The following is a 27,840-nucleotide window of genomic DNA, read 5'->3' as shown; positions in this document are numbered from 1 at the left end:
TGTTGTTAACTGAAGCCATGAACAAGGCATGGATGAGATGGCTTGTGACAAAATGTACAGTGAAAAATAGGGTGGCTTTGCGGAAGCCATTATTTGAGGCCTGTATGTAGCTACTAAGCTTGGAAGAGAGATGGAGGAAAAAGCAGAGATGGAAGCGGAAATCCAGGATTATTTGGTATGTGGTACTGGTGACTAGTATGTTTTACAAAGGAAGATGTGATTGATTTGGTTGAACTTTGCCTGGAGAGCAAATAAAATGTCCATTAGGTGTAAGGGGGTTGGAGATCAGTGATGTTTTTGGTGTTATGTTGTGGCTGAAGTTAGATTAGACTGGAAATGGAGACAAAGGTAGAGAAGTGGAGATGCGACAGGTAGAAAGATATATGGGGTCCAGAAGAATTGCTAAAAGTGGGGATGATCATGTTAGTAGTGCTGATGAGAAGAGTCCTGGAGATAGAGGGTATTGACAGGAGTTGTAAGGGATCAAAGACAGGATCATAACAGGATTTCGGGAAAAGGAAGAGGTAGATGGGAGTCGTATCACAGTGAGAAATTGGCCTCGGTGGGAGGAGAGGTAGCATCCTTAACACTAGGGGAGGGCAAGGGTGCAGTGACTGGAGGTTTGGTGTAGTATACTTGAGGATTCCTGTCCGGCCTGTTTCTTGTGAGTCAAGAATGTGATCACACCAGAGAGCAAGTGCCATTACTGACTGGAAAATACCATGTTTTATTTTTGCACTATAAAAAGGTTAAAACTCTTAAATTCAAGACAGCTTCCTATTGACAAAATGACAAAACATGTTAAAATGGATCTATTTAACCTTACAGCTAGTTATCTCATAATATGTCTCCCCCCCCCCTTTTTTTTTTTTGGTAATTTTTACTTTTGTTTTCATTTCCCTATATTTATGGCCAGCTGTAGTCAGCCAAGTTCTGGAATCCTAATTATTACTCTTAGTAGTTAACGCTCCATTTTTCTTTGAACATGCTCTTTTTTTTTATTTTTTATTTTTTGCTTGTCTCCTTCATAACACATCAACTGGTGGAATCACCTGTCTTGCCATTGACCCTGCCTAGTAATAGGACATTTTGGATAGACTGCTGTCAAAGTTACCTGTTTCCCACCACACTGAAAATATGACCAGTATTAATGTCTGACTGTTTTGTAGTGGTATAATTTCCCCTTCCTACCTTTTGTTTTGAATATTTCAAACCTATAGACAAATTGAAGAATAGCACAATGAACACCCATATACACTTTACTTAGGCTCAACAGTTACTACTTTGTATCACTTTTTAGTTGATACCAGTGAAAAATTAAAAATTGTACTTCAGTGTTCATATTATTGTGCTCATTCATGTTTATTGTTTTCTTAGCAAAGCCAAATGTTTCAAATGGTATTAGAAAAACCCACATTTGGGGCGCCTGGGTGGCGCAGTCGGTTAAGCGTCCGACTTCAGCCAGGTCACGATCTCGCGGTCCGTGAGTTCGAGCCCCGCGTCGGGCTCTGGGCTGATGGCTCAGAGCCTGGAGCCTGTTTCCGATTCTGTGTCTCCCTCTCTCTCTGCCCCTCCCCCATTCATGCTCTGTCTCTCTCTGTCCCAAAAATAAATAAACGTTGAAAAAAAAAAATTAAAAAAAAAAAAAAAAAGAAAAACCCACATTTTTTTTTAAAGCTTTTTTATTTATTTTGAGGGAGAGAGCGAGCGAGAGAGAGAATGAGCAGGAGAGGGGCAGAGAGATGGAGAAACAAAATCCTATGCAGGCTCAGCACTGTCAGCTTAGAGCCTGACACAGGGCTCAACTCATGAACCCATGAGATCATGACGTGAGCTGAAATCTGGAGTTGGTCGTTTAACCGACTAAGTCACCCAGGTGCCCCAGAAAACCCAAATTTTTATAAAATCACTTTTAGAAGTCATTGTTTACTTATGTTATATACAGTGCATATGATTAAAAAAGTCAAGTGGTTAATTTTGTAAGCCTTGTTTAGAAAACAGTCTGCTCTTTCTATACCCTCTCTTTAAGCTTTAACTGTCAGCTGGATCTTTTGAAAGTTAATTTCTGTATCTCAAAGTTCCTTCTGGATTACTTTTTACTTCTCACTATAGAAGTTGTGGATTAATCATTTTAATCCTTGCTTTGGGCCTTAACCTCTCACCAACCTCCAGCATCCTGCTATCTTACCTGTTATAATTTTGGTTAGGAATTTAGTGTTATCATGTTAACAGTATACACAGCTTAGCCATGTAATGTCCTGTGCTTACTTTGCCCTCACAACCTTTTGATTTTTCTGCAGTTATATGTGTGTGTGTGTGTGTGTGTGTGTGTGTGTTGGTGACGGAGAGGGTTCTTAATTTATTATGAATTCATAGTAAAACTCTCCTAGTTTTAATTTTTTCCACGTGATCTGATACATTGGTTGTCATTTTCATCATCTTTTGGAAACCTCACCTAGAGCCTTAGGCTGTTGACCCTTGAACAACAGAGATTTGAAATGTTTGGGTCCTTATGTAATCTTTTACACACAGATGTTTTTCAGTAAATATACTATAGTACTGTAAATTTATTTTGTCTTCCTTATGGATTTTCTCTCTCTTTTAATGTTTATTTATTTTGAAGGAGAGAGTGGGGGAGGGGCAGAGACAGAGGGGGAGAGAGAGAATCCTAAGCAGGCTAAGCACTGTCAGCACAGAGTTTAATGTGGGGCTCCATCCCATGAACTATGAGATCATGACCTGAGCCAAAACCAAGAGTCGATGCTTAACTGACTGAGCCACTCAGGTGCCTAATGATCTCTACTTTTTCTTTTTTTAAAATGTTTATTCATTTTTGAGAGAGAGAGAGCGTGAGTGGGGGAGGAGCAGAGAGAGAGAGAGAGACAGATAGACAGAATCCCAGCTGTCATCACAGAGCCCGACACGGGGCTTGAACTCACAGACCACGAGATCATGATCTGAGCCGAAGTCAGATGGTCAACTGAGCCACTCAGGGGCCCCTGATCTCTGCTTTTTTAAAAAGTGAATGTTTATGGTATTGCAATTCTCATGTTCTTTTACCATAATCTGTTTGTATTCTCTTAACCCACCAGGCTCTGAGTTTTCTTTTTTTGTCCTCTTTACAGTTCTGGCACATTATAATGTGTTGTTTGAATTTACTTGTTTATATGGGAGAATTATTTACTTCTCAATTGACTTTCTGAACTTATATATAGGTACATATATGTCTTACCAATTTTTAAAAATATTTTTTAATGTTTATTTATTTTTGAAAGAGAGAGAGAGAGACACACACAGAGCATGAGCAGGGGAGGGGCAGAGAGAGAGGGATACACAGAATCCGAAGCAGGCTCCAGGCTCTGAGCTGTCAGCACAGAGCCCATTGCAGGTCTCCAACTCATTAACTGCGAGGTTGTGACCTGAACCAAAGTCAGATGCTTAACTGACTGAGCCACCCAGGCACCCAGTATCTTACCAGTTTTTTATTTTATTTTTTTATTTTATGTTATTTTATGTTATTTTTAAAATTGTTTGTTTATTTTTGAGAGAGAGCGCACGAGTGAGCACGAGTGGGGAAAGGGCAGAGAGAGAGAGAGACAGAATCCAAAGCAGGCTCCAGGCTCTAGGCTCTGAGCTGCCAGCAGAGCCCCAAGCAGGGCTTGAACTCACAGACAACGAGATCTTAACCTGAGCCAAAGTCTGACGTTCAACCGACTAAGCCACCCAGGTGCCCCTCTTACCAGGTTTTTAAAAATGTTGTTTTAGAGAGGGGGAGAGAGAGAGAGAGAGAGAGAGAGCGCACAAGTGGGGGAGGGGCAGAGAGGGGGAAACAATCTGAAGCAGGCCCCAGGCTCTGAGCTGTCAGCACAGAGCCCGATGTGGGGCTCGAACCCATGAACTCATGAATGTGGGGCTGAGCTTAACCAGCTGAGCCACCCAGGCACCCCTATATCTTACCAATTTTAATCCCCCTTTATAGGTGGTTTCTATTCAAAGGATTTAATCTATTCAAAGGATTTAATTTAAGTAGGTAGAGACTATAAGGAGTTTAACCTTTTTCATAGAATTGTTTTTGAAATGGACTAAAAAACAAAATTTGACCATGTAATTTTTTTATTAAGCTATATTTTTATAGAAACGCAGGCATTGCAACTAAAGTTTATGAGAGCTCATAGGTACTCTTCATTCTTTGGTTATGTAGCTTTGAAATTAGCATGTATAAAAAAGTTGCCATTGAAATTTACTTGATATTTTGGCTCTTCCAGTTACTATGGAGACCTTAGTTTTGTTCTAAAGTTCAGTTTATAAATTTCCTCTCCCTTTCTTTCTTCTTTCCTTTTTCCTTTTATTCTCTTTTTGTTTTTCCTTTCTTCTCTTCTCACTCCTTCTCCCTCTGTTCTTTCTTTTTCCTTCCTTCCTTCCTTCCTTCTCTATTCTGAAGGAAGTAGGCTTTTCCTTATTTTTTATTGAAAGAGATGTTTGTATTTTTTGTGTTTTAAAAAATGGTTAAGGGAATTAGTTGTGAGTTCCTGTATAAATGAATTTGTATATTAGATGATTTCCTTTTCTAAAAAGAGACAAATCATTACACCTTGTATAGTCCTGGTATATTTCTTTTGTGAGATTTTTTACTGCTATGAAAAATGCCAAAATGCTAAGTATGGATGGAAGATACATATACTAGGTAAATTTGCTTATAATCTTTTCTGAACAAGATCTGTATTTTTGTTGTTGTTGTTAATTGTATGCTTAGAATTCTGGACAACTAAGAAACTAGAATAAACTAGAAACTAGAATAACTGGATATATTTTTATTTTTATTGCTCTTGGGCTTTTTTTTTTTTTTTAATTTCAGTATTTTGAAGTATCAAGTTCTGCTTTCTCTGTAAAGCCAGTGTTTCACTCTGAATTTGCCTTCTCTGAAGTTATTTACTTACTGTGTCTATAAAATGGGGATTGTACTACTTATTTCTTAGAGTTGGTTGTTGTGAGGACTAAGACTCTTTGCAAAGTACCTAGTGTAAATGAGTGCCTGGTCAAGAGTACCCATTCCATAAATGTTAGCATATCATATGTGGCATAGTGTTGAAGAATTTTTTTTTTCCCCTCCATTATATTTTAGCAAAGTGTTTTAAAGTTTGTTTGGTGGTTAGTTCTTACTAATTATTTTATTTCTGGTGCTGAGTCTTATTAAATGCCCTTTGTATTTTCTGGTAAGAAGGGTATAAGACTTTTATAGATTGTTGGTAGTGGGAACTTGATTCCTATATTAATTTGTTCTATGATTAACAACTAATCGATCTCTCACAGGTTTGGAATATATAGTATATCAAGTGACCAAACTATTGAAGTTCTTTCAGAAACTCTTGGGCATTTTCTTGCCACATGAATTGAAATATTTAAAATTTTCCTTCTTTCTGACCTGTCTTAGAGTTGATTGTTCTATAGGTTTTCTAACACTTTTTCTTCTTCTTTTTTTCAAATAGAGATTTCTTTGGCAATAATTGCATGGCGCTTCTCTTGATGATGAACAGTCATCTTTTTAAAGTAATGACACTGGTTCTTATCTTTATCTAGTTTCAAACCGGAGGCCCTATCGACAGTACTACGTGGAGGCTTTTGGGGACCCTTCAGAGAGAGCCTGGGTGGCTGGAAAAGCAATCGTCATGTTTGAAGGCAGACATCAATTTGAAGAGCTACCTGTTCTTAGGAGAAGAGGAAAGCAGAAAGAAAAAGGATATAGGCATAAGGTAAAAAAAAAAAAAAAAAAAAAAAAAAAAAAAAAAAAAAAAAGCCTCTCAAACTGTCTTTTTTGTGGTGGGCAGGGAGAAGGCAAGGAAGAAGTATTATATTTTGAAATACAAGTTCTTTCCTTTGGTTATCGGATATTTGTGAGAAAATAGCTGAAAGCAATAATTTTTGCAGGCATGAAATAGGGCTAGCCTTCCAAATATTTATACTTGATTTTTTTGAGAAAGGATTTCAGATAACTGTTACCATGTCACTTAGATGTGACAGTATAAAATAACATGACCAGTCTTCTTTGGTCATATCTTTTGTAAGAAGAACATGGTCATTGAGATGAAATACTCTACTTCTCACTCTCTGGATTAATTATTTCTCTTTAAAATGAGAAATGTAAAGCTGCAAACATTTTTCTTTGTTGTCTTGGGTTTATTTGTTTTTGTTTAGTCACCTGGTGCTCCTCAATCCCTATCACCTATTTCATCCATCCCCCAGCTCACCTCCCTTTTGGTAACCATCAGTTTGTTCTCTATAGTTTAAAGAGTCTGTTTCTTTTTGTCTCTCTTTCTCTTTTTACCCCATTGCTCTTTTGTTTCTTAAATTCCACATGAGTGAAATCTTAGGGGATTTGTCTCTCTGACTGACTTATTTCACTTAGCGTTACACTCTAGCTCCATCCATGGTGTTGCATATGCTGTTTTTTGTTTTTTGTATGTGTTTGTTGACACTTAAGGTTGCATTTTCATAATCAGTTTTTTTTTTATTTTTTAAATTTTTTAATGTTTGTTTATTTTCGAGAGAGGGAGAGTGCAAGCAGGGGAGGAGCATAGAGAGAGGGAGACAGAGGAACTGAAGCGGGCACTGTGCTGACAGTAGAGAGCCCACTGTGGGGCTCGAACCCACAAGCCATAAGATCATGACCTGAGCCAAAGTCCGATGCTTAACCGACTTGAGCTACCCAGGGTCCCCCCTCACCCCCCCTCCTCCACTCCCCAGTAATATTTTAATAAAGAGCATTGTTTTTTTCCATTTGCTTGATGATTTGTGTTAACGTTGGCTGAATAAAATTTGGTTTATTTCTTTTACTATTCCTTTATTGTCAGTCCTAGAAGGTGAAATAGTTCACTAGGGCTTTCAGGTTTTGGAAAGTTGATTAATTCTTATCACAGTCATGAGAATTAATGAATGTGTACTTGAGTGTAAAATAAACTAGATGGTCAGCTCATTGCTTTATAAGAGGAGGCTACCTATCCAGTGACTTGAATTTTTACATGCTCAGTGAAACACCCCTTTTACAAGTATTAAAGTATAGTTAGCTGATAACTGGAACCTTGCCTAATATCTCTTGTATAAAGCCAAGGAGGTAAGTAAATGTTTGAAAAAATAGGTGTATTGCATGGAGCATCAGTGTCTCCATGTTGTGAGGAATCAAGAAAGGAACATCTGTAATACCCAAGGTTTTTTGTTGTCTCTGGGCTACATGATTAAGCCTAGGAGACTGCTTGGTTATAATTCAGATTTTATGTAACATGTGTAGAACAATCAGATACATCACCAGAAATAAAAGGGCTTAGTGATAACCAGAAGTTCAAATTTAGGGTTCCTAGGGTGGATCTGACCTCATTTCACCTTTCTTTGTTTTTCCATGTTCATCTTCTTTAGCCTTTTGCTTTTTCTTTTATACAACTGAGCAAGTGCTTGACCTTTATAAGTCAGGAAGAAAATAAGTCCTTATTTTAAAGTGTGGAGGCGTAGGTAGGAAGAGTCTGATTATTCCTTGATTTAGTAATGTCATGTGCATGAGTAATGCAATCCTGGTTAATGATCCACTCTTTTATTCTTTATTTTATGGGAGAGTGGAGGGTGTATAGGATTAATCTTTCCTCTAACGATAGATCTTAATGGTAGAAATAGTTTTGAGGAGTCCCCCCATTTGTTAGGCTTTGGGTGAGCAATGGGTGCTAACCACCTGGCTAGTACCATAAAAGTGTCTTGATTCACCTGGGTGGCTCAGTCGGTTAAGCATCCGACTCTTGATTTGGGGTCAGATATGATCCCACTGTTTGTGGGTTTGAGCCCTGCATTGGGCTCTGCACTGGCAGCGCAGACCCTGCTTGTGATTCTCTCTCTCTCCCTCTTTGCCCTTCCCCTGCTTGCTTTCTCTCTCGAAATACATAAATGAATATTAAAAAATTTTTTTTCAAAAAGTGCCTTGAAGAAATTATAAGGCTTGAAAAAGCTTATTTGAGAGGTCTTCACTGATAATCTCCCTGTTCCCTTTCACATTTTTTTTGATAAGTTACAATCTTTTTCTCCTTTAAATTTAAGGTTCCTCAGAAAATTTTGAGTAAATGGGAAGCCAGTGTTGGTCTTGCTGAACAGTATGATGTTCCCAAAGGGTCGAAGAACCGAAGATGTGTCACCAGTTCAATCAAGTTGGACAGTGAGGAGGACATGCCATTTGAGGACTGTACAAATGATCCTGAATCAGAACATGACCTGTTACTTAATGGCTGCTTGAAATCTCTGGCTTTTGACTCAGAACATTCTGCAGATGAGAAGGAAAAGCCTTGTGCTAAGTCTCGAGCCAGAAAGAGTTCTGATAATCCAAAAAGGACTAGTATGAAAAAGGGCCACATACAATTTGAAGCACATAAGGAAGAACGAAGGGGAAAGATTCCAGAGAACCTTGGCCTAAACTTTATTTCTGGGGATGTATCTGATAAGCAGGCCTCTAATGAACTTTCCAGGATAGCAAACAGCCTCACAGGGTCCAGCACTGCCCCAGGAAATTTCCTGTTTTCTTCTTGTGCAAAAAACACTGCAAAGAAAGAATTTGAGACTTCAAATTGTGACTCTTTACTGGGCTTGTCTGAGGGTGCCTTGATCTCTAAACATTCTGGGGAAAAGAAAAAACTCCAAAGAGGTTTGGTATGTAGTTCGAAAGTACAGCTCTGTTATATTGGAGCAGGTGATGAAGAAAAGCGCAGTGATTCCATTAGTATCTGTACCACTTCTGATGATGGAAGCAGTGATCTGGATCCCATAGATCATAGTTCAGAATCTGATAACAGTGTCCTTGAAATTACAGATGCTTTTGATAGAACAGAGAACATTTTATCTGTGCAGAAAAATGAAAAGGTAAAGTATACTAGGTATCCTGCCACAAACACTAAGGTAAAAGCAAAGCAGAAGTCCCTCATTACTAATTCACATACAGACCACTTAATGGATTGTACTAAGACAGGAGAGCCTGGAACTGAGACATCTCAGGTTAATCTCTCTGATCTTAAAGTGTCTACTCTTATCCGCAAACCCCAATCAGAGTTTAGAAATGATGGTTTCTCTCCAAAATTCAACACACCATCAAGCATTTCCAGTGAGAATTCCCTAATAAAAGGTGGGGCTACAAGTCAAGCTCTGTTACATTCAAAAAGCAAACAGCCCAAGATCCGAAGTATAAAGTGCAAACATAAAGAAAATCCAGTTGTAGTGGAATCTCCAGTTACAAATGAGGACTGCAGTTTGAAATGCTGCTCTTCTGATACTAAAGGCTCTCCTTTGGCCAGCATTTCCAAAAGTGGGAAAGTGGATGGGCTAAAACTACTGAGCAACATGCATGAGAAAACCAGGGATTCAAATGACATAGAAACAGCAGTGGTGAAACACGTTCTGTCAGAGTTGAAGGAACTCTCTTATAGATCCTTAAGTGAAGATGTCAGTGACTCTGGAACATCAAAGCCATCAAAACCATTACTCTTTTCTCCTGCCTCTGGTCAGAATCATATACCTATTGAACCAGACTACAAATTCAGTACATTATTAATGATGTTGAAAGATATGCATGATAGTAAGACCAAGGAGCAACGCTTAATGACTGCTCAAAACTTGGTTTCCTATCGGAGTCCTGGTCTTGGGGACTGTTCTACCAGTAGTCCTGTAGCTGCTTCTAAGGCCTTGGTTTCAGGAAGCTCCACTCACAATTCAGAAAAAAATGGAGATGGCACTCAGAACCCAGTCCGTCCTAGCCCTAGTGGGGGTGACTCTGCACTGTCTGGGGAGTTGTCTGTATCTGTCCCCAGCTTAGTGTCTGACAGAAGAGACCTCCCTGCTTCTGGTAAAAGTCGTTCAAACTGTGTTACTAGGCGCAACTGTGGGCGATCAAAACCTTCATCTAAATTGCGAGATAGTTTTTCATCCCAGATGGGAAAGAACACATTAAACCGTAAAGCCTTAAAGACAGAGCGCAAAAGAAAACTGAACCGACTTCCAGCTGTGACTCTTGAGACTGCACTGCAGGGAGACAGACCAAGTGGGGGTTCAGAGAATGGCTGCTCAAGAGGTGGACTAGAAGACCCTGGTAAAGAAGAACCCCTTCAGTTAATGGGTCATTTAACAAATGAAGACAGTGCCCATTTTTCCAGTGTTAATTTTGATGACAAAGTCAACCAGTCTAACCCTGATAAAATTCCTGAAAAAGGCCCCTCTTTTGAAAACAGAAAAGGCCCAGAGTTGGATACTGAAGTGAACAGTGAGAATGATGAACCCAATGGTGTAAATCAAGCGGTGCCTAAAAAGCGGTGGCAGCGTTTAAACCAAAGGCGCACTAAACCTCGTAAGCGCACTAACAGATTTAGGGAGAAAGAAAACTCTGAGGGTGCCTTTGGGGTTTTGCTTCCAGCTGACCCTGTAAAGAAGGGGGATGAGTTCCCAGAGCATAGACCCCCTACTTCGACAAACGTACTAGAAGATGCCCTGGCAGATCCAAATCATGCTAGCTGCTTAGATTCAGTTGGGCCACGGTTGAATGTTTGTGATAAATCCAGTGCCAGCATTGAGGAAATGGAAAAAGAGCCAGGAATTCCCAGTTTGACTCCCCAGCCTGAGCTCCCTGAACCAGGTAAGGATTCATGAGTATGATAAAGGGCTAGAGGAAGTGGTGGTAATGTTACCCTCCTGAAGGTGATTTGTTTTGATGAAAGGAGGAAGGGTAGATTGGGAAGAAAGACTTATCATGTGAAGTGAAGGGAGGGCTTTTTGTAGAAGGTCCTGAATTTTTACGACCAGGTTTCCATATACTTTCAGAAATTATGTATTAACCAGAGCTCTTTTTTTTTCTTTTTTTACTTTTGCTTTTAGACTAAAGAAATGTCTTTAAAAAGACATTTCCTGTTTTTTTAAATCTATGAACTTTTGGAGACTCAGTCTGGCATTTTAGGTAATTGAGAGGCTCTGAGCCTAAAATTTAAACATAGTTGTTAGTTTAGAGAAAGTGAATACATTTTATTGAATGATAGGCTTTCTTTACTACAATTTAAGGAAGGTCTACTACATATTATGTAGACAGAAGGGGACATGTGCTTTTAGGAAAAAGAAAGTATTCTGTAGTACTTACTCGAAGGCCTTAAGATGTCTTAACTTCCGTTCTGTAATGAGATTTGAGAACAACAAGAAAACTGAAGTACTAGGGTATCTTAACCTTAGCAGAAGAAAAATGGTCTTTTAAAATATTAATATGCAATATTATACACTATAGTTATTGAAGATAACACTGACTATCCTTAAACATACAATTCTCAAAGTTGTTTTATCACAGTAGATTCTGTTTTCTGACAGTTTTATTGAGATATAATTCACATACCTTGAGATATCCCATCATTTTAAAGTTTACTTCAGGGGTTTTTAGTATATTCACAGACTTGTGCAGTTGTCAGTACAATCAGTTTTGGAATATTTGTATCACCCAGAAATAAATACTATACCCTTTATTAATTTCCTTTCATTTCTCCCCAATCTGTAGATTTGCCTGTTCTGTACATTTCTTTTTTTTTTTTTTTTTTTAACTTTGATGCTGACTGTTATTTTTTTATTTTTATTTTTGTAATATAATTTATTGTCAAGTTAGCTAATACACAGTGTATAAACTGTGCTCTTGGTTTTGGGAGTACCTTCCTGTGATTCATCGTTTACGTACAACACCCAGTTCTCATCTCAGCAAGTGCCCTCTTCAGTGCCCATCACCCATTTTCCCCTCTCCTCTGTCCCCTCATCAACCCTCAATTTGTTCTCTGTATTTAAGAGTCTCATGGGTTTGCCTCCCTCTCTGTTTGAAACTGTTTTTCCCCCTTCCCTTCGGTCTTCTGTTAAGTTTCTTAAGTTCCACATATGAGTGAAAACATATGATACCTGTCTTTCTCTGACTGATTTCATTTTACGTAATACTCTCCAGTTCCATCCATGTTGTTGCAAATGGCAGGATTTCATTCTTTCTCATTGTCAAATAGTATTCCATTGTATGTATAAACCACATCTTCTTTATCCATTCATCAGTTGATGGACGTTTGGGCTCTTTCCATGATTTGGCTATTGTTGAAAGTGCTGGTATAAAATTGGGGTACAAGTATCCCTATGAATCAGCACTCCTGTGTCCTTTGGATAAATTCCTAGTAGTGCTATTGCTGGGTCGTAGGGTAGTTCTATTTTTAATTTTTGAGGAAACTCCACACTGTTTTCCAGAGCAGCTGCACCAGTTTGCATTCCCACCAACAGTGCAAGAGGGTTCCCCTTTCTCTACATCCTCGCTAACATCTGTTGTTTCCTGAGTTGTTCATTTTAGCCACTCTACCAGTGTGAGGTGGTATCTCAGTGTGGTTTTGATTTGTATTTCTCTGATGGTGAGTGATGTTGAACTTCTTTTCATGTGTCTGTTAGCCATCTGGATGTCTTCTTTGGAAAAGTGTTCATGTCTTCAGCCCATTTCTTCACTGAATTATTTGTTTTTCAGGTGCTGAGTTTGATAAATTCTTTATAGATTTTGGATGCTAACCCTTTATCTGATATGTCATTTGCAAATATCTTCTCCCATTCCGTCAGTTGCCTTTTAGTTTTCTTGATTGTTTCCTTTGCAGAAGCTTTTTATCTTGATGAGGTCCCAGTAATTCTTTTTTGCTTTTATTTCCCTTGCCATCAGAGACGTGTTGAGTAGGAAGTTCCTGTGACTGAGGTCAAAGAGGTTGTTGCCTGTTTTCTCCTCTAGGGTTTTGATGGTTTCCTGTCTCACATTTAGGTCTTTCATCCATTTTAAGTTTATTTTTGTGTATGCTTTAAGAAAGTGGTTCAATTTCATTCTTCTGCATGTTGCTGTCCAGTTCTCCCAGCACCATTTGCTAAAGAGACTGTCTTTTTTCCACTGGATACTCTTTCTTGCTTTGTCATTAGTTGGCCATACATTTGTGGGTCCAATTCTGGGTTCTCTATTCTATTCCATTGGTATATGTGTTTGGTTTTGTGCCAATACCATACTTTCTTGATGATTACAGCTTTGTAGTAGAGGCTAAAGTCCAGGATTGTGATGCCTCCTGCTTTGATTTTCTTTTTCAACATTACTTTGTCTTCTCAGGGTCTTTTGTGGTTCCATATAAATTTTAGGATTGTTTGTTCTAGCTTTGAGAAGAATGCCGGTGCAATTTTGTTTGGGATTGCATTGAATGTGTAGATTGCGTTGGGTAGTATTGAGATTTTAACAATATTTGTTCTTCCAATCCATGAACCATGGAATGTTTTTCTACTTCTTTGTGTCTTTTTCAATTTCTTTCATAAGTTTTCTATAGTTTTCAGCATACAGATTTTTTATCTTTGGTTAGGTTTATTCCTAGGTATTTTATGGTTTTGGTGCAATTGTAAATGGGATCGGTTTCTTGATTTCTCTTTCTTTTGCTTGATTGTTGGTGTATAGAAATGCAACCAATTTCTGTACAGTGATTTTTGTATCCTGTGACTTTGCTGAATTCGTGTGTCAGTTCTAGCAGCTTTTTGGTGGAGTCTTTCGGGTTTTCCATGTAGAGTATCCTGTCACCTGCAAAAAGTGAAATTAGACTTCTTCTTTGCCAATTTGGATGCCCTATTTCATTTTGTTGTCTGATTGCTAAGTCTAGGACTTCCAACACTATGTTAAACAACAGTGGTGAGAGTGGACATCCTGTCGTGTTCCTGACCTCAGGGGCAAAGCTCTCAGTTTCTCCCCGTTGAGGATGAGATTAACTGTGGGCTTTTCATATGTGGCTTTTATGATGTTAAGGTATGTTCCTTCTATCCTGACTTCTTGAAGGTTTTTATTAAGAAAGGATGCTGTATTTTGTCAAATGGCTTTTTCTGTATATATTGACAGGATCATATGGTTCTTACCGTTTCTTCTATTAATGTGATGTATCACATTGATTGACTTGCAAATATTGAAACAGCTCTGCAGCCCAGGAATGAATCCCACTTAATCATGGTGAATAATTCTTTTAATATACTGTTGAATTTGGTCTGCTAATATCTTGTTGAGAATTTTTGCATCCATGTTTGTCAGGGATATTGGCCTGCAATTATCCTTTTTAGTGGGGTCTCTGCTTTGGGAATCAAGGTAATGCTAGCTCCATAGAATGACTCCGGAGGTGTTCCTTCCAGTTCTGTTTTTTGGAACAGCTTGAGAAGGATAGGTATTAACTCTGCTTTAAATGTCTGGTAGAGAGGTGCCTGGGTGGCTTAGTCAGTTAAGCGTCTGACTTTGGCTCAGGTCATGGTCTCGCAGTCCATGAGTTCGAGCCCCACGTTGGGCTCTGTGCTGCTGAGAGCTTGGAGCCTGTTTCAGATTCTGTGTCTCCCTCTCTCTCTGACCCTCCCGCATTCATGCTCTGTCTCTCTCTGTCTCAAAAATAACTAAACGTTAAAAAATTAAAAAAAAAATAAATGTCTGGTAGAATTCCCCTGGGAAGGCATCTGGCCCAGGACTCTTATTTGTTGGGAGATTCTTGATAACTGATTCAATTTCTTCACTGTTTACTGGTCTGTTCAGAGTTTCTGTTTCTTCCTGTTTGAGTTTTGGTAGTATGTGGGTATCTAGGAAGTTGTCCATTTCTTCCACGTTGTCCAGTTTGTTGGCATATAAGTTTTCATAGTATTTTCTAATGATTGTATGTGTGTGGTGTTGGTTGTGATCTCTCCTCTTTTATTTGTGATTTTATTTATTTGGGTCGTCTTTTTGAGTAGTCTGACTAGGAGTTTATCAGTTTTGTTTATTTTTTTCAAAAAACCAGCTCTTAGATTCATTGATCTGTTCTATTTGTTTTTTTGTGTGTGTGTGTGGTTGTTTTGTTTTTTGATTCTGTATTGTTTATTTCTGCTGTAATCTTTATTATTTCTCTCCTGCTGGCTTTGGGGTTTCTTTGCTGTTCTACTTCTATTTCCTTTAGGTGTGCGATTAGGTTTTGTATTTGGGATTTTTCTTGTTTCTTGAGATAGTCCTGGATTGCAATGTATTTTCCCCTTAGGACTGCCTTTGCTGCATCCCAAAGTGTTTGGACTGTTGTGTTTTCATTTTCATTTGCTTCCATATATTTTTAAATTTCTTCTTTAATTGCCTGTTTGACCCTTCATTCTTTAGTAGGATGTTCTTTAACCTCCATGCATTTGGAGGCTTTCCAAATTTTTTCTTGTGCTTGATTTCAAGTTTCATGGCATTGTGATCTGAAAATATGCATGGTATGATCTTAATTCTTTTATATTTATTGAGGGCTGCTTTGTGACCCAGTATGTGGTGTATCTTGGAGAATGTTCCATGTGCACTGGAGAAGAATGTGTATTCTGATGCTTTAGGAAGAAAATACTAAATATATCTGTCAAGTCCATCTGGCCCAGTGTATCATTTAGGGCCATTGTTTCTTTACTGATTTTCTGTCTAGATGATCTGTCCATTGTTGTAAGTGGAGTATTAAAGTCCCCTGTAAGTACCACATTATTACCAATAAAATTGTTTATGTTTGTGATTGTTTTATATATTTGGGTGTTCCTGAATTTTGTGCATAGACATTTATACCTGTGTCTTGGAGAATGTTCCATGTGCACTTGAGAAGAATGTATATTCTGCTGTTTTTGGATGAAAAGTTCTGAATATATCTGTCAAGTTCATCTGATCCAGTTATCATTCAAGGCCATTGTTTCTTCTGTGCATTTCATGTCAATAGAATCATACAATATGTGGTACTTTGGTGTTTGGTTCTTTTGGTTAGAATGTAGTAATGGGTTATTATTGTAAAAAATACATAGATTTAACTTTTGAACAAGTGCCATATATACATTACAGTATTAAGTGTATGCACATTGTTGTACAACAGATCTCTAGAACTTTTTCATCTTTCATGTCTGAAGCTATACTCCTTGAACAGCAACTCCCCGTTTTTTCCCTTTTTCCCCCATCCCCTGGCAACCACTATTCTCTTTCTGTTTTTAGGAGTTGGATTACTTTAGATACCTCCTATAAATGGAATCATGTAGTATTTGTCTTTTTGAGATTGGATTATTTCACTTAGCATAATGTCTTCAAGATTCATTCATAATCTAGCACATGACGTGATTCCCATCTTTATTGAGGCTGAATAATAGTTCATTGTATGTACATAACATGTATTTTTTTAATCTATTCACCTATCAGTGGACATTTGAGATTGGACATTTAAGTTCTTCCATAACTTGACTGTCATGAATAAGGCTGCATTGAACATGGATGTGCAAATACATATCTCTTTGAGATCACATTTTCAATTCTTTTAAATACATGCCAGAATTGGAACAGATCATAGAATTCTATTTTTAATATTTTGAGGAAACTATACTGTTTTCCATAGTGGCTGTACCATATTATAATCCTACCAACAGTGCACAGTGCACTAGTGTCCCAATTTCCTCACATCCTCAGTACTTGTTACTTATTTTTTAATGGTGGCCATCCTAACAGGGGTAAGTTGATGTCTCCTAGTTTTGATTTGCATCTCCTTGATGATTAGTGATACTGAGCATCTTTTCATATGCTTATTGGCTATTTGTATATCTTTGAAGAAATGTCTCTCCAAGTCCATTGCCCATTTTTGAGTTGGGTTGTTCTTTTGTTAACTGATTTGTTTAATCTGGGTGATCACCCCTTATTTGATATATGGTTTGCAAATATTTTCTTTCATTTTGTAGGTTGTATTTCCATTGTGTTAGTTGTTTCCTTTGCTGTGCAGAAAATTGTAGAAAAAAGTTTCATGTAGTCAAATTTGTCTGTTTTTGGTTTTGTTGTCTGTGCTTTTGATGTCCTATCAAAGAAAAAATTGCTCATTTCATTTATGAATTGAATCTATTTCCTTTTCTTCTGGAGTTTCATAGTTTCAGATCTTAGATTTAGGTTTTTGATATAATTTTGAGTTAATTTTTGTATGTAGTGCATGATAAAGATCTATCTTTCTTTTTTGCATGTGAATACCCACTTTTCCCAGCACCATTTATTTATGTATTCATTTAAAAAAAAATTTTTTTTTAACGTTATGTACTTTTGAGACAGAGAGAGACAGAGCATGAATGGGGGAGGTCAGAGAGAGAGAGGGAGACACAGAATCTGAAACAGGTTCCAGGCTCTGAGCTGTCAGCACAGAGCCCGACGCGGGGCTCGAACTCACGAACTGTGAGATCATGACCTGAGCCGCAGTCAGACGCTTCACCGACTGAGCCACCCAGGCACCCCTCCCAGCACCGTTTATTGATGAGACTATCCTTTCCTCGTTGTGTAGTCTTAATATACTGGCCAAAAAGAATTTGACCTTACACCTAAGGGTTTATTTCTGTGCTCTCCTTTCTGTTCCAGTCATCTATATGTCTGTCTTTATGGGAATATCATATTGTAATGTAGCTTTGTAATATATTTAGAAAACAGGATGTGTTTGTTCTTTTCCAAAATTATTGGCTATTATGGGGTCCTTTAAGATTCCATGTGCATTTTCGGATTTTATTTTCTATTTTTGCAAAAAATTCCTTTGGGGTTTTGGTAGCAATTGCAGTTAGTCTGAAGATCACTCTTGGGTAGTATGAACATTTTGACAATATTAAATCTCCCAGTTCATGAATGTGGGAATCTTTCCATTTGTCTTTAATTTCAGCAGTGTTTGTAATCATCTGTGCATACGTTTTTCATGTCCTTGGTTAAATTTATTCATAAAGTTTTTATTCTATTTCATGCTATTGTAAATGGGATTGATTTCTTAATTTGCTTTTTGAATTGTTCATTATTAGTGTTTAGAAATGCAACTGATTTTAAAAGTTGATTTTTGTATACTGCACCTTTATGCAATTGTTTATTCTTAACCGGTAATTTTTTTTATTTTTTGGTGGAATCTTTAGTATTTTCTTCATGTAAGATCATGTCACCTGTGAACAGAGACCATTTTACTGTTTTCTTACCAATTTGGATGTTTTTTATTTCTAATTCTTGCCTAGTTGCTCTTGTTTGGACTTCAGTATTATGTTAAGTAGAAGTGGCAAGAGTGGTCATCCTAGCCTTGTTCCTGATCTTAGAGAAAAAGCTTTCAGTTTCTATGATAGAATATCATGTTATGGTATTTTCATATATGAAATATATGCTATTTTCTCTCTCTCACACGCACACACAGCCCCCACACGGATTTACATATGTGACTACCTAGTTTGTTGAATGTTTTTCTAAGGAACAAGTATTGGGAGGAGTGTCCGACTCGCTCAAGGTCATGAGTTCAAGCCCCATGTTCGGCCTAGAGCTTACTTTAAAAAAAAAAGTTAGATTTTGTCAAGCCCTTTCTGCATCAGTTGAGATGGTCATGTGATTTTCATTTTGTTAATGTCTTTATTACTTTTTTTAAAAATATGTTGAACCATCCTTCTATCCCAGGGGTGAATCCCACTTGGTCATGGTGTGTAATCCTTTCAGTGTGCTCTGTTGAATTCAGTTTGCTAATGTTTGTGAGAATTTTTGCAACAATGTTCGTAAGGAATATTGGTTAAATTTTTCTTTTTTTAATTTTTAAGTATATTTGTCTGGCTTTGGCATTAGAGTAATGCTCACTTCATAAAATGAATTTGGAAATATTCTCTCCTCAGTGTTTTGGAAGAGTTTGAGAAATTTTGGCATTAATTCTTTTTTATTTTTATTTTTATTTTTATTTTTAGTTATTTTAAAATTTTTTTTTTTTTTCAACATTTATTTATTTTTGGGACAGAGAGAGACAGAGCATGAACGGGGGAGGGGCAGAGAGAGAGGGAGACACAGAATCGGAAACAGGCTCCAGGCTCTGAGCCATCAGCCCAGAGCCCGACGCGGGGCTCGAACTCACGGACCGCGAGATCGTGACCTGGCTGAAGTCGGACGCTTAACCGACTGCGCCACCCAGGCGCCCCTTATTTTTAGTTATTTGAAGAGAGAGCAAGGGACAGGCAGAGAGAAGGGGAGTGGATGGAGGATCCAAAGTGGCCACTGTGCTGACAGCAGAGAGCCCAGTGCAGGGCTCAAACCCATGAACTGCAATATCATGACCTGACCCAAAGTTGGATGCTTAACTGATCCACTCAGGCACCCTGGCGTTAATTCTTTTTTCTTTTGTTTTTTTTAATTTCTTTTTTTTAAACGTTTATGTTTTGAGAGGGAGAGACAGAGCACGAATGGGGGAGGAGCAGAAAGAGAGGGAGACAAAGAATCTGATGTAGGCTCCAGGCTCTGAGTTGTCAGCACAGAGACTGACTGGGGCTGGAACTCAAGAACTGCAAGATCCTGACCTGAGCCAAAGTCAGACACTCAACCCACTGAGCCACCCAGGCGTGCCCTCCCTCAACGTAGTTTTTAAATTATAGTTATTTTTTATGGTCATTTGTCTTTTATTTATTTTTAAATGTTTATTTTTGAGAGAGAGCATGAGCTGGGAATGAGCAGAGAGAGAGGGGATCTGAAGCAGCCACTGTGCTGATAGCAGAGAGTCCAGTGTGGGGCTTGAACTCATAAACCGTTAGATCATGATCTGAGCTGGAGTCAGATTCTTACCCAACTGAGCCACCCAGACTCCCTGATATATATATGTTTTGTTTTTACCATGTCAGTACCACAAAGTCTTAACTTGCCCTATTTTTGTAGTAATTATTGTAGTTTTGAAATTGGAAAGTGTGTCCTCCAACTTTGTCAATTTTCAGGATTGTTTGACTTTTCTGGATCTTGTGCATTTCCATTGTAATTCTCAGACCAGCATGTTAATTTCTGCAAAAAAGCCAGCTGGGATTTTGATAAGAATTGTGCTGGATTTGTAGATTAGTTTCGGCAGTGTTGCCATTGTTAAGTTTTCTAAACTATGAACCACAGGACGGTTTTCTGTGTCTAATTCTTGTGGTTCTTTTGTTTAATTTATTCTTAAATATTTTATTTTTTTAATTTTATTTTTTGATGCTATTACAAATGAGATATGAAAATGATCATTCTTGGGTTGTTCATTACAAGTATACAGAAATACACTTGATTTTTGTATATTGATTTTGCATGTTGCAACCTTGCTGAACTCATTTTTTAGTTCTAATTTATTTTATTTTGAATTCCTTAGGATTTTCTATGCACATGATCATGTCATCAACTAATACACTTTTACTTCATCCTTTCTCATCTGGTTATTTATTTATTTATTTATTTATTTATTTATTTATTATTTTCCTTTTGACTAATTGCCCTAGCTAGAGCCTCCAGTGCAGTGTTAAGCATAAGTGGAGTGAACAGGCACTCTTGTCTAGTTCCTGATCTTAGGGCATAGATACCCAATTTTTCACTATTAACTATGATGTTAGCTATGACTTTGATAGATGACCTTTCAAGTTGAGAAAGTTGCCTTTTATTCCTGGTTTGTTAGGTGATTTTTCTGTGTCTGTTAGGATGATCATTCCTTTTTATGCCCTTTATTCTGTTAAACATGATGTACTAATTGCTTGACTTTTTTTTTTAATAATTTATTTTTCGTAATTTACATCAATTGCTTGATTTTCTTATGGGAGCTACAAATCCACAGGAGCACCAGTCACAGCTTCTCAAGGACTTATTTTCCCTCCTGCTCCCCTTCTACTTCTTGCCAAGGTACCTTTCCTTGTGGTCTCCTGGAGGCTGGGACATGGTGTTCTTTTGCTTTACTGTAACTCTGAGGATAAGAGTTATTTGGGGCCCTAGTTTATTCTCTCTCAAACTTCTGCCTCGTATGCTTTAGCTGGATCTCAAAGTCTTCAGGACCTAATCCATTTCATTGCTTTATTTCTCTAGTTATTACTTGTAATTTTTGGTTTGTAGTTCATTACAATCTTGTCAGTGCTTTGCTGCTTTTAAAGTAGTTTTAAAAACATTTTGTAGCATTTTTACTTGTTTTCAACAGGAGGTTGGGCTCAGTAACTTTATTATTATGAAGGAATGTGTGGACTTTTGCCTTTTTTCCCCCCTTCCTTTATCTCTTTTGCCTCTGAGGTTTCCAAACTAGGAAAGTAGGTGTATGACAAGGGTTAATAATGTGTAGTGAGGAGTGATGTTGCTCTTAGTACTTACTGTAATGTAGTTCTTTAGGAAAAGAACTGTAATTCAGTATTTTTTTTTTTTTTTAGTTTATTTATTTTGAGAAAGAGAGCACGAGGTACAATTTATACACCATAAGGTTCATACGTTTTAAGTGCATAAGTAAGTGACTTTTAGTAAATTTATTGAGTTGAGCAACCATCCCCATAAATCAGTTTTAGAACATTTGTTCTACCCAGTGAGAGTCCTCCATCCCATTTATAGCTAGTTCATTTGTACTCCTAGCCCCAGCAACCACTGATTCTACCCCCAAACCCCCACCATTTGCCTCTTCTGGACGTTTCATATTAATGGAATCATACAGTATGTGATCTTTTGTGTTTTGCTCTTTTCATTTAGCATAATGTTTTTGTGGGTATCCATATTGTAGCATGTATCAATATTTTGTTTGTTTAAAGTTTATTTATTTTTGAGAGACAGAGCACAAGCAGGGGAGGGGCAGAGAGAAGGAGACACAGAATCTGAAGCAGGCTGCAGGCTCCAAGCTGTCAGCACAGAGCCTGATGCAGGGCTTGAATTCATGAACCACGAGACCGTGACTTGAGCCAAATTTGGACGCTTAACCAACTGAGCCACTCAGGCACCCCTCAATATTTTGGTTTTTATTGCTGAATAGTATTCCAGGGTATAGGTACACCACATTTTATTTATCCACATTTTATTTGTCTTTTCTTCAGTTTGTGAAAATTTGGGGTTGATTTAACTTTATGGATATTTCATTATTTTAGCTGGTATATATACACTCTGTAGTCAAAAAAGACATTGCTAGGCTTGTCCTGTATGAGTAGTGTGTCTCCAATCTTTACAACAGGTCCTGGCTCTGTGCTAGGAATTGATATGTAGTTGCCAAGAAACTTAATTATGATTATACTTTGGCTCCTGCTCAGTTTCATATTTGCTCTGTGCCATGTATTGAGATTTGCATAATTTATTCCTCTCTCCATTAGCTTTTGTAATTTTCTGCCTTTTAATATTTACCTTTAGTATCCAGAAGGTCATATTCCTCTTTTACTCTTGATATTCTTTATGTTGGTTTGGCAAGTCATTTCCTTTTGGCCATTAGTAGAATAGTTGGATATGGTGAGTTATTTCTCCAGGTGCTTTCAGCTCAACTGTGGTTTTGTGGGATGAGCAATCTAGGTGAGAACATAAGTGGGAGTAGGGGGTTGTGGTGGCAGGTGTAGTTGAGGAGGACAAGAAACAAGCTCAGGAACAGAAGTTCAGGAAGCATCTTAGGTTTTAAGTCATTCAGTTGTGATCAGGCTGTTTTTATTTACAGGGTGTTAACTCTATTGTACATTTAAGGGGAGGGGGGATTGGTAATCCTTTCCTTAAAAGGACAGATAGTAAATATTTTAAGCTTGAAACCATACTGTCTTGTCACTCTCAACTCTCTAGCACAAAAGCAGTCATAAGTCATTAGTAAATACATGAGCATGGCTGTATTCCAGTAAGACATTATTTATAAAAATAGTCCCATTGGTAGTGTGCCAAACCCTAAACCTTTAAAGGATTGTTTTATATAACTTGGTGAAGAGCAATGCATGCACTTGTGCAGGAACCTCTAATAGGTATGTCAGATACAGTGTTCCTCTTAATTTCTAGGTCTTTTGTGTTTTTGCTGATTTTCTTGTGGATCTCAAGGAAGTGGAGAGGTAAAGGACTAAAGCTTAATCTGAGAAGTTACTCTGTGAGAGAAGTGAACCCAAAGGTAGAATGGGGGACAGAGGCTTCAGGAGGAAAAGAAAGAAGGATTAGCCCATGCAGCCTTTTAAGACAACAAAGGAGAGAACACAACCTCTGTAGGACTGAGATTTAATTAGTGTGGGGAAGTAGTGATAGATGGGGGCAGGGAGACTGGTTGAGGAATATGATGATGTGACAACACAGGGATAGGTTTTAGTAAAAAGTACCCAATGGTTTTGGAGTGTGGACAGATTTTGGTTCGAATCACTGCCTTGCCACTTAAATAATGGACTAACTTGAATGGGCTTAGGCAAGACACTTTCCTCTTCAAGCCTCAGTTGCATTTTTTTATAAAATGGGGATGTTATCACCTATCTTGTAGATTGAAGATTAGAAATTCATGAATATGACATGGCTGAACTGTGACTTGGGCATAGTAAATCCCTGTTATTCCCTATCATTTCTTTGGTCTTACTTGTGTTAAAAAATGCTGTTGGTGTTTAAAAAACTTGGATGCTATGTCTAATGGGAATATATTAAAGGCATAATGTATTTGCCTCAGAGCATAAAGTTATTACCCATCAACTATCATAGGTACAGATGTATATATTTATTTAAAGATCTATTTGGCTATTTCTTTGCTCTAAGAGAGATTTTTCAGATATTATTTGAGGGGAACATTTTAAGTAATTGCTTGGCTTTGGGTATTTTAACTTCTTTTGAAATACTTGCTTGGGAAATACCAGTTTGGATCACTTACAGGTTTATGGTCTAAAAATGTTGTTAGGAAAATTGCATTGGTTGAAAGGTTTAACAAGCCCCATAATTATAGTGGGAGCTCTATAGGTATATAAATTTGGTAGTTATTTCAGCTTCTACCATTAACTTTTTATTTTTTGTTAATATTTTATTTTTTTAGAGCAGTTTTGGGATCACAGCAAAATTGAGGGTAAGACACATAGATTGCCCACTCTGTCCACACACACAACTTTTCCTGTTACCAATATCCCCCACCAGAGTGGTACATTTGTTTCGATTGATGAACGTACATTGACACATTATAATCGCCCAAAGTCCATAGTTTACCTTGGGGTTCATTCTTGGTGGTGTACATTATTTGGGTTTGGACAAATGTGTAATGACATTTTTCCATGATTATGGTATCCTACAAATTATTTTCATTGCCTGAAGTCTGTGCTCTGCTTATCTATCTATCCCTCTTTCTCTGCTAGGCCTCCCCTCCTCACCCTGTAACCATTTTTTTATGGTCTTCATAGTTTTGCCTTTTCCAGAATGTCATATAGTTGAAATCCTATAGTGTGTATGTAGCCTTTTCAGATTGGCTTTTTTCACTTGGTAATATGCATTTAAATATCTTTCATGTCTTTTCATGGCTTGATATTTTAGTGCTGAGTAATATTCTATTGTCTGGACATAACACAGTTTATCTTTCCATTCACCTGCATCTTGGTTGCTTCCAAGTTTTGGTAATTAGGAATAAAGCTGCTTTAAAAATTGATGTGCAGGGGTGCCTGGGTGGCTCAGTCAGTTAAGTGTCCGACTTCAGCTCAGGTTATGATCTCACAGTTTGTGGGTTCAAGCCCCGTGTCTAGCTCTGTGCTGACAGCTCAGAGCCTGGAGCCTGCCTCAGATTCTGTGTCTCCTCTCTCTGCCCCTCCTCAACTCGCGTCTCTCTCTTTCTCTCTCTCTCTCTCTCTCTCTCTCTCTCTTTCTCAAAAATAAATAAACATTGAAAAAAAATTTTAATGATGTGCAGGTTTTCAGGTGAATATACGTTTTCAACTCCTTTTATATTAGATTTAAATAACTAAGTGGTATATTATTATTGTGAAATTATAGTAGTTAGAATTAAAATTATTTTCCATATTTTGTCATAATACAGTTTTATGGCTTGTATCTAAGGAGTAAAAGCCTTTGCCAAGCTGTAATTTGACCTTTTCCTTTTAGTCTCAACTTTTGCATTTCTTTTATTGAGAGAACGTCAGTATTGCCACATTCAACTGAGGCAGAAATTGTTCCCTCTGAGGTCGTCGTGTCATGAAATACCTCTTGCTTCTTGAGTACACTGTATCTTACATTCTGTATGCATTAGCTTTTGCTCCAAAAACCTTGTAAAATGATGATAGCATGTTAAGCTGAGACAAAGGTCTATCAGGAAACTATAATAGATTATTGTTTTACCATTAATTCAGAGAAAACTGGTGTGATACTTTGAAATTTTGACCATAAAATATGACAGGTTTTTTTTTTTTTTTTTGGTACCCCAGACTATGTATTTTTATCTTATTTTCTGCCTTTGACATACATGGCATATACATTTTATGTCATTGAGATAATGGTGTACATATACTTAATTACATATTTTTAAATGATTCTGTTTAGAAATACTCCCGTTTCTTTTTTTTTTTTTATTTTTTTTTTTTTTTTTTTTCAACGTTTATTTATTTTTTTGGGGACAGAGAGAGAGCATGAACGGGGGAGGGGCAGAGAGAGAGGGAGACACAGAATCGGAAACAGGCTCCAGGCTCTGAGCCATCAGCCCAGAGCCCGACGCGGGGCTCGAACTCACGGACCGCAAGATCGTGACCTGGCTGAAGTCGGACGCCCAACCGACTGCGCCACCCAGGCGCCCCTAGAAATACTCCCGTTTCTAATGTGAAACTCACTACAACTATGATATGAAGTTTATGTAAATTGTTTTTGAAATTCACATGGTAGTACTGATTAGGTAAATATTTCATCTGAATATCCATCCAGTATTCTGCATAATCCAGAGAGATGTTATTAAAAAACTCATTGTATATTTTTTGAATTTGCTTGATTTAGACTATATTTTAATATTAGCTGTATCTGTCACTATGGAATACCAGTTAGTTTCAATTTAATCTTTTCCTTAACTTCAGATGGGCTATGTGTATGTGTATAGAGCAACACAAGTCTCTCCCCTCTCGACTTTTGCATATGAGAAACCATAGCAAATCACTTTTAGCCTTTTGGAGCTTAAGCAGAGTGTTTGAAAAACAAGAGTTTTTCATCTCTGTACCTTTGAGAGTGCAGGGATGGTTGTATGAAACAATGAGTTTTCCTCTAACTTTTTTGGTTAATATGAACTTGTTCCTCTTTTAGCTATGCGGTCAGAGAAGAAGCGTCTTAGGAAGCCAAGCAAGTGGCTTCTGGAATATACAGAAGAATATGATCAGATATTTGCTCCTAAGAAAAAACAAAAGAAGGTGCAGGAACAGGTGCACAAGGTATGTTCCAACATTTCAACAGTCTTTTCATCAATCCTTTAAGATACTGCAGATTTGCCTTCAATATTATATTTTGTCTGCATGGGATAATAAATTTCTTAACTGGGATCTTACTTTTTCAGCTTTTTAGCTCCAGCTTCTGGCACAGTACCTAGAATATGCTAGTTATACAAGAAATGTATAAATGTGTCTATGCACTGTGTATAGTAATATATATATATTTACATATATATATAAATTTTTCCCTTTTCTTTCAAAGAGTGTTTAATGATTTAGGGTGAAGTATTTAGTAAAATCATAGAATATAAATTTGTATGGTAGGATCGTAATTTTTTTTTTTAGGATCGTAATTTTTTTAAGGAAATGTTATTGATACCTTATTTGCTTTATTTCTTAATTCAATTTTTTTTGAAGTTTTGTATTTATTCAAGTAATCTCTACACCCAACTTGGGGCTTGAACTCATGACCCTGAGTTCAAGAGTTGCACACTCTTCTGACTGTGCCACCCAGGTGCCCCTTAATTCAGTTTTTTTAAGCTGAAGCACTTTATTTTTTTTTTTCATTGAATTTTTTAAAATGTTTATTTATTTTATTTTCGAGAGATTGAAATAGAGCACGAGTGGGGTAGGGACAGAGAGAGATTGAGGAAGACACAGAATCTGAAACAGGCTCCAGACTCTGAGCTGTCAGCACAGAGCCCGATGCGGGGCTCGAACTCGGGAATTGTAAGATTATGACCTAGGCTGAAGTCGGATGCTTAACCAGCTGAGTCAACACAGGCGCCCCTAAGCTGAAGTACTTTAAAGTAAATTTAAGACACTTTACTTTCTCCTCCTAAATAATATGCGCCTCTAAAAAATAGAACGTTTTCCTTCATAACTGATAAAGCATTACTATATCTCATATGATCAGTTTATCTGATAAGAAATCCATATTTAGCTTTCCTCACTTGTCCTTTAACCTTTATATTTGGTTTATCCATTCCAGGATTACACGTTGTATCTGGTTGTTACATTTCTTAAATTTCTTTTAAATCCAGAACAGTTCCCCTGTTTTATGACCCTATGTATCTAAGTAATGAGAGTGAGTACCTTTACAATATCTCCCTTCTAGATTTGTATGATTGCTTCTTCATAGGTGTCACTAATCTATCCTCTTTCTTACTAAGTCGAAAACAATTTGATGGATTCACATTAAACAATTTTAGCTAGATTAAATTATAGGTGCTATTGTGTCATATATTCCATGACATTAGAAGGTATTTAACATTCAGTTGTCTACAGTCTTGACTGATTTCTTCTAAGTCATATTTTGCTCCCTTTGATCAAGAAGCAGTATGTGTGTGGGGCACCTGGGTGGCTCAGTCAGTTGAGGGTCCAGCTTCGGCCCAGGTCATGATCTCGCAGTTTGTGGGTTGAGCCCTGCCTTGGTGCTGACAGCTCAGAGCCTGGAACCCGTTTCTGATTCTGTGTCTCCCTCTCTGCCCTTCCCCAACTCATGTTCTGTTTCTCTCAAAAATAAATAAACATTAAAAAAAAAAAAATCTTTTTTGGGTGGGGAGGATTATCACTATGGCCTTAAAGAATTTTTATAGTTTTACTGTATCTTAATTGCATTTTCCCCTTTTTAAAAAACTATAGTGAAATCCATATAAAATTTAGAATTGTAGACATTTTTAGGTATACGGTTCTCTGTCTTTAAGTACATTCATTCACATTGTTGTG

At 37.5% G+C, this 27,840-nt stretch overlaps 1 protein-coding gene across 12 annotated transcripts in view; it reads left to right on the top strand.

Annotated features, from left to right (window-relative positions):
* The window catches only part of NSD1 (nuclear receptor binding SET domain protein 1), a 147,579-nt gene that overhangs the window by 67,675 nt on the left and 52,064 nt on the right, over window positions 1-27,840 (top strand). For all 12 annotated transcript variants that reach the window (XM_045447200.1, XM_045447278.1, XM_045447255.1 and 9 more), the window contains 3 exons: window positions 5,578-5,750; window positions 8,074-10,645; window positions 25,991-26,115. In XM_045447200.1, coding sequence (XP_045303156.1) covers window positions 5,578-5,750; window positions 8,074-10,645; window positions 25,991-26,115 — 2,870 coding nt within the window. The remainder of the gene's footprint in view (window positions 1-5,577; window positions 5,751-8,073; window positions 10,646-25,990; window positions 26,116-27,840) is intronic.

Source organism: Leopardus geoffroyi, chromosome A1 (assembly GCF_018350155.1).
Source record: "Leopardus geoffroyi isolate Oge1 chromosome A1, O.geoffroyi_Oge1_pat1.0, whole genome shotgun sequence".
NCBI lineage: Eukaryota > Metazoa > Chordata > Mammalia > Carnivora > Felidae > Leopardus > Leopardus geoffroyi.
This window is presented reverse-complemented; position numbering and strand designations above follow the sequence as displayed.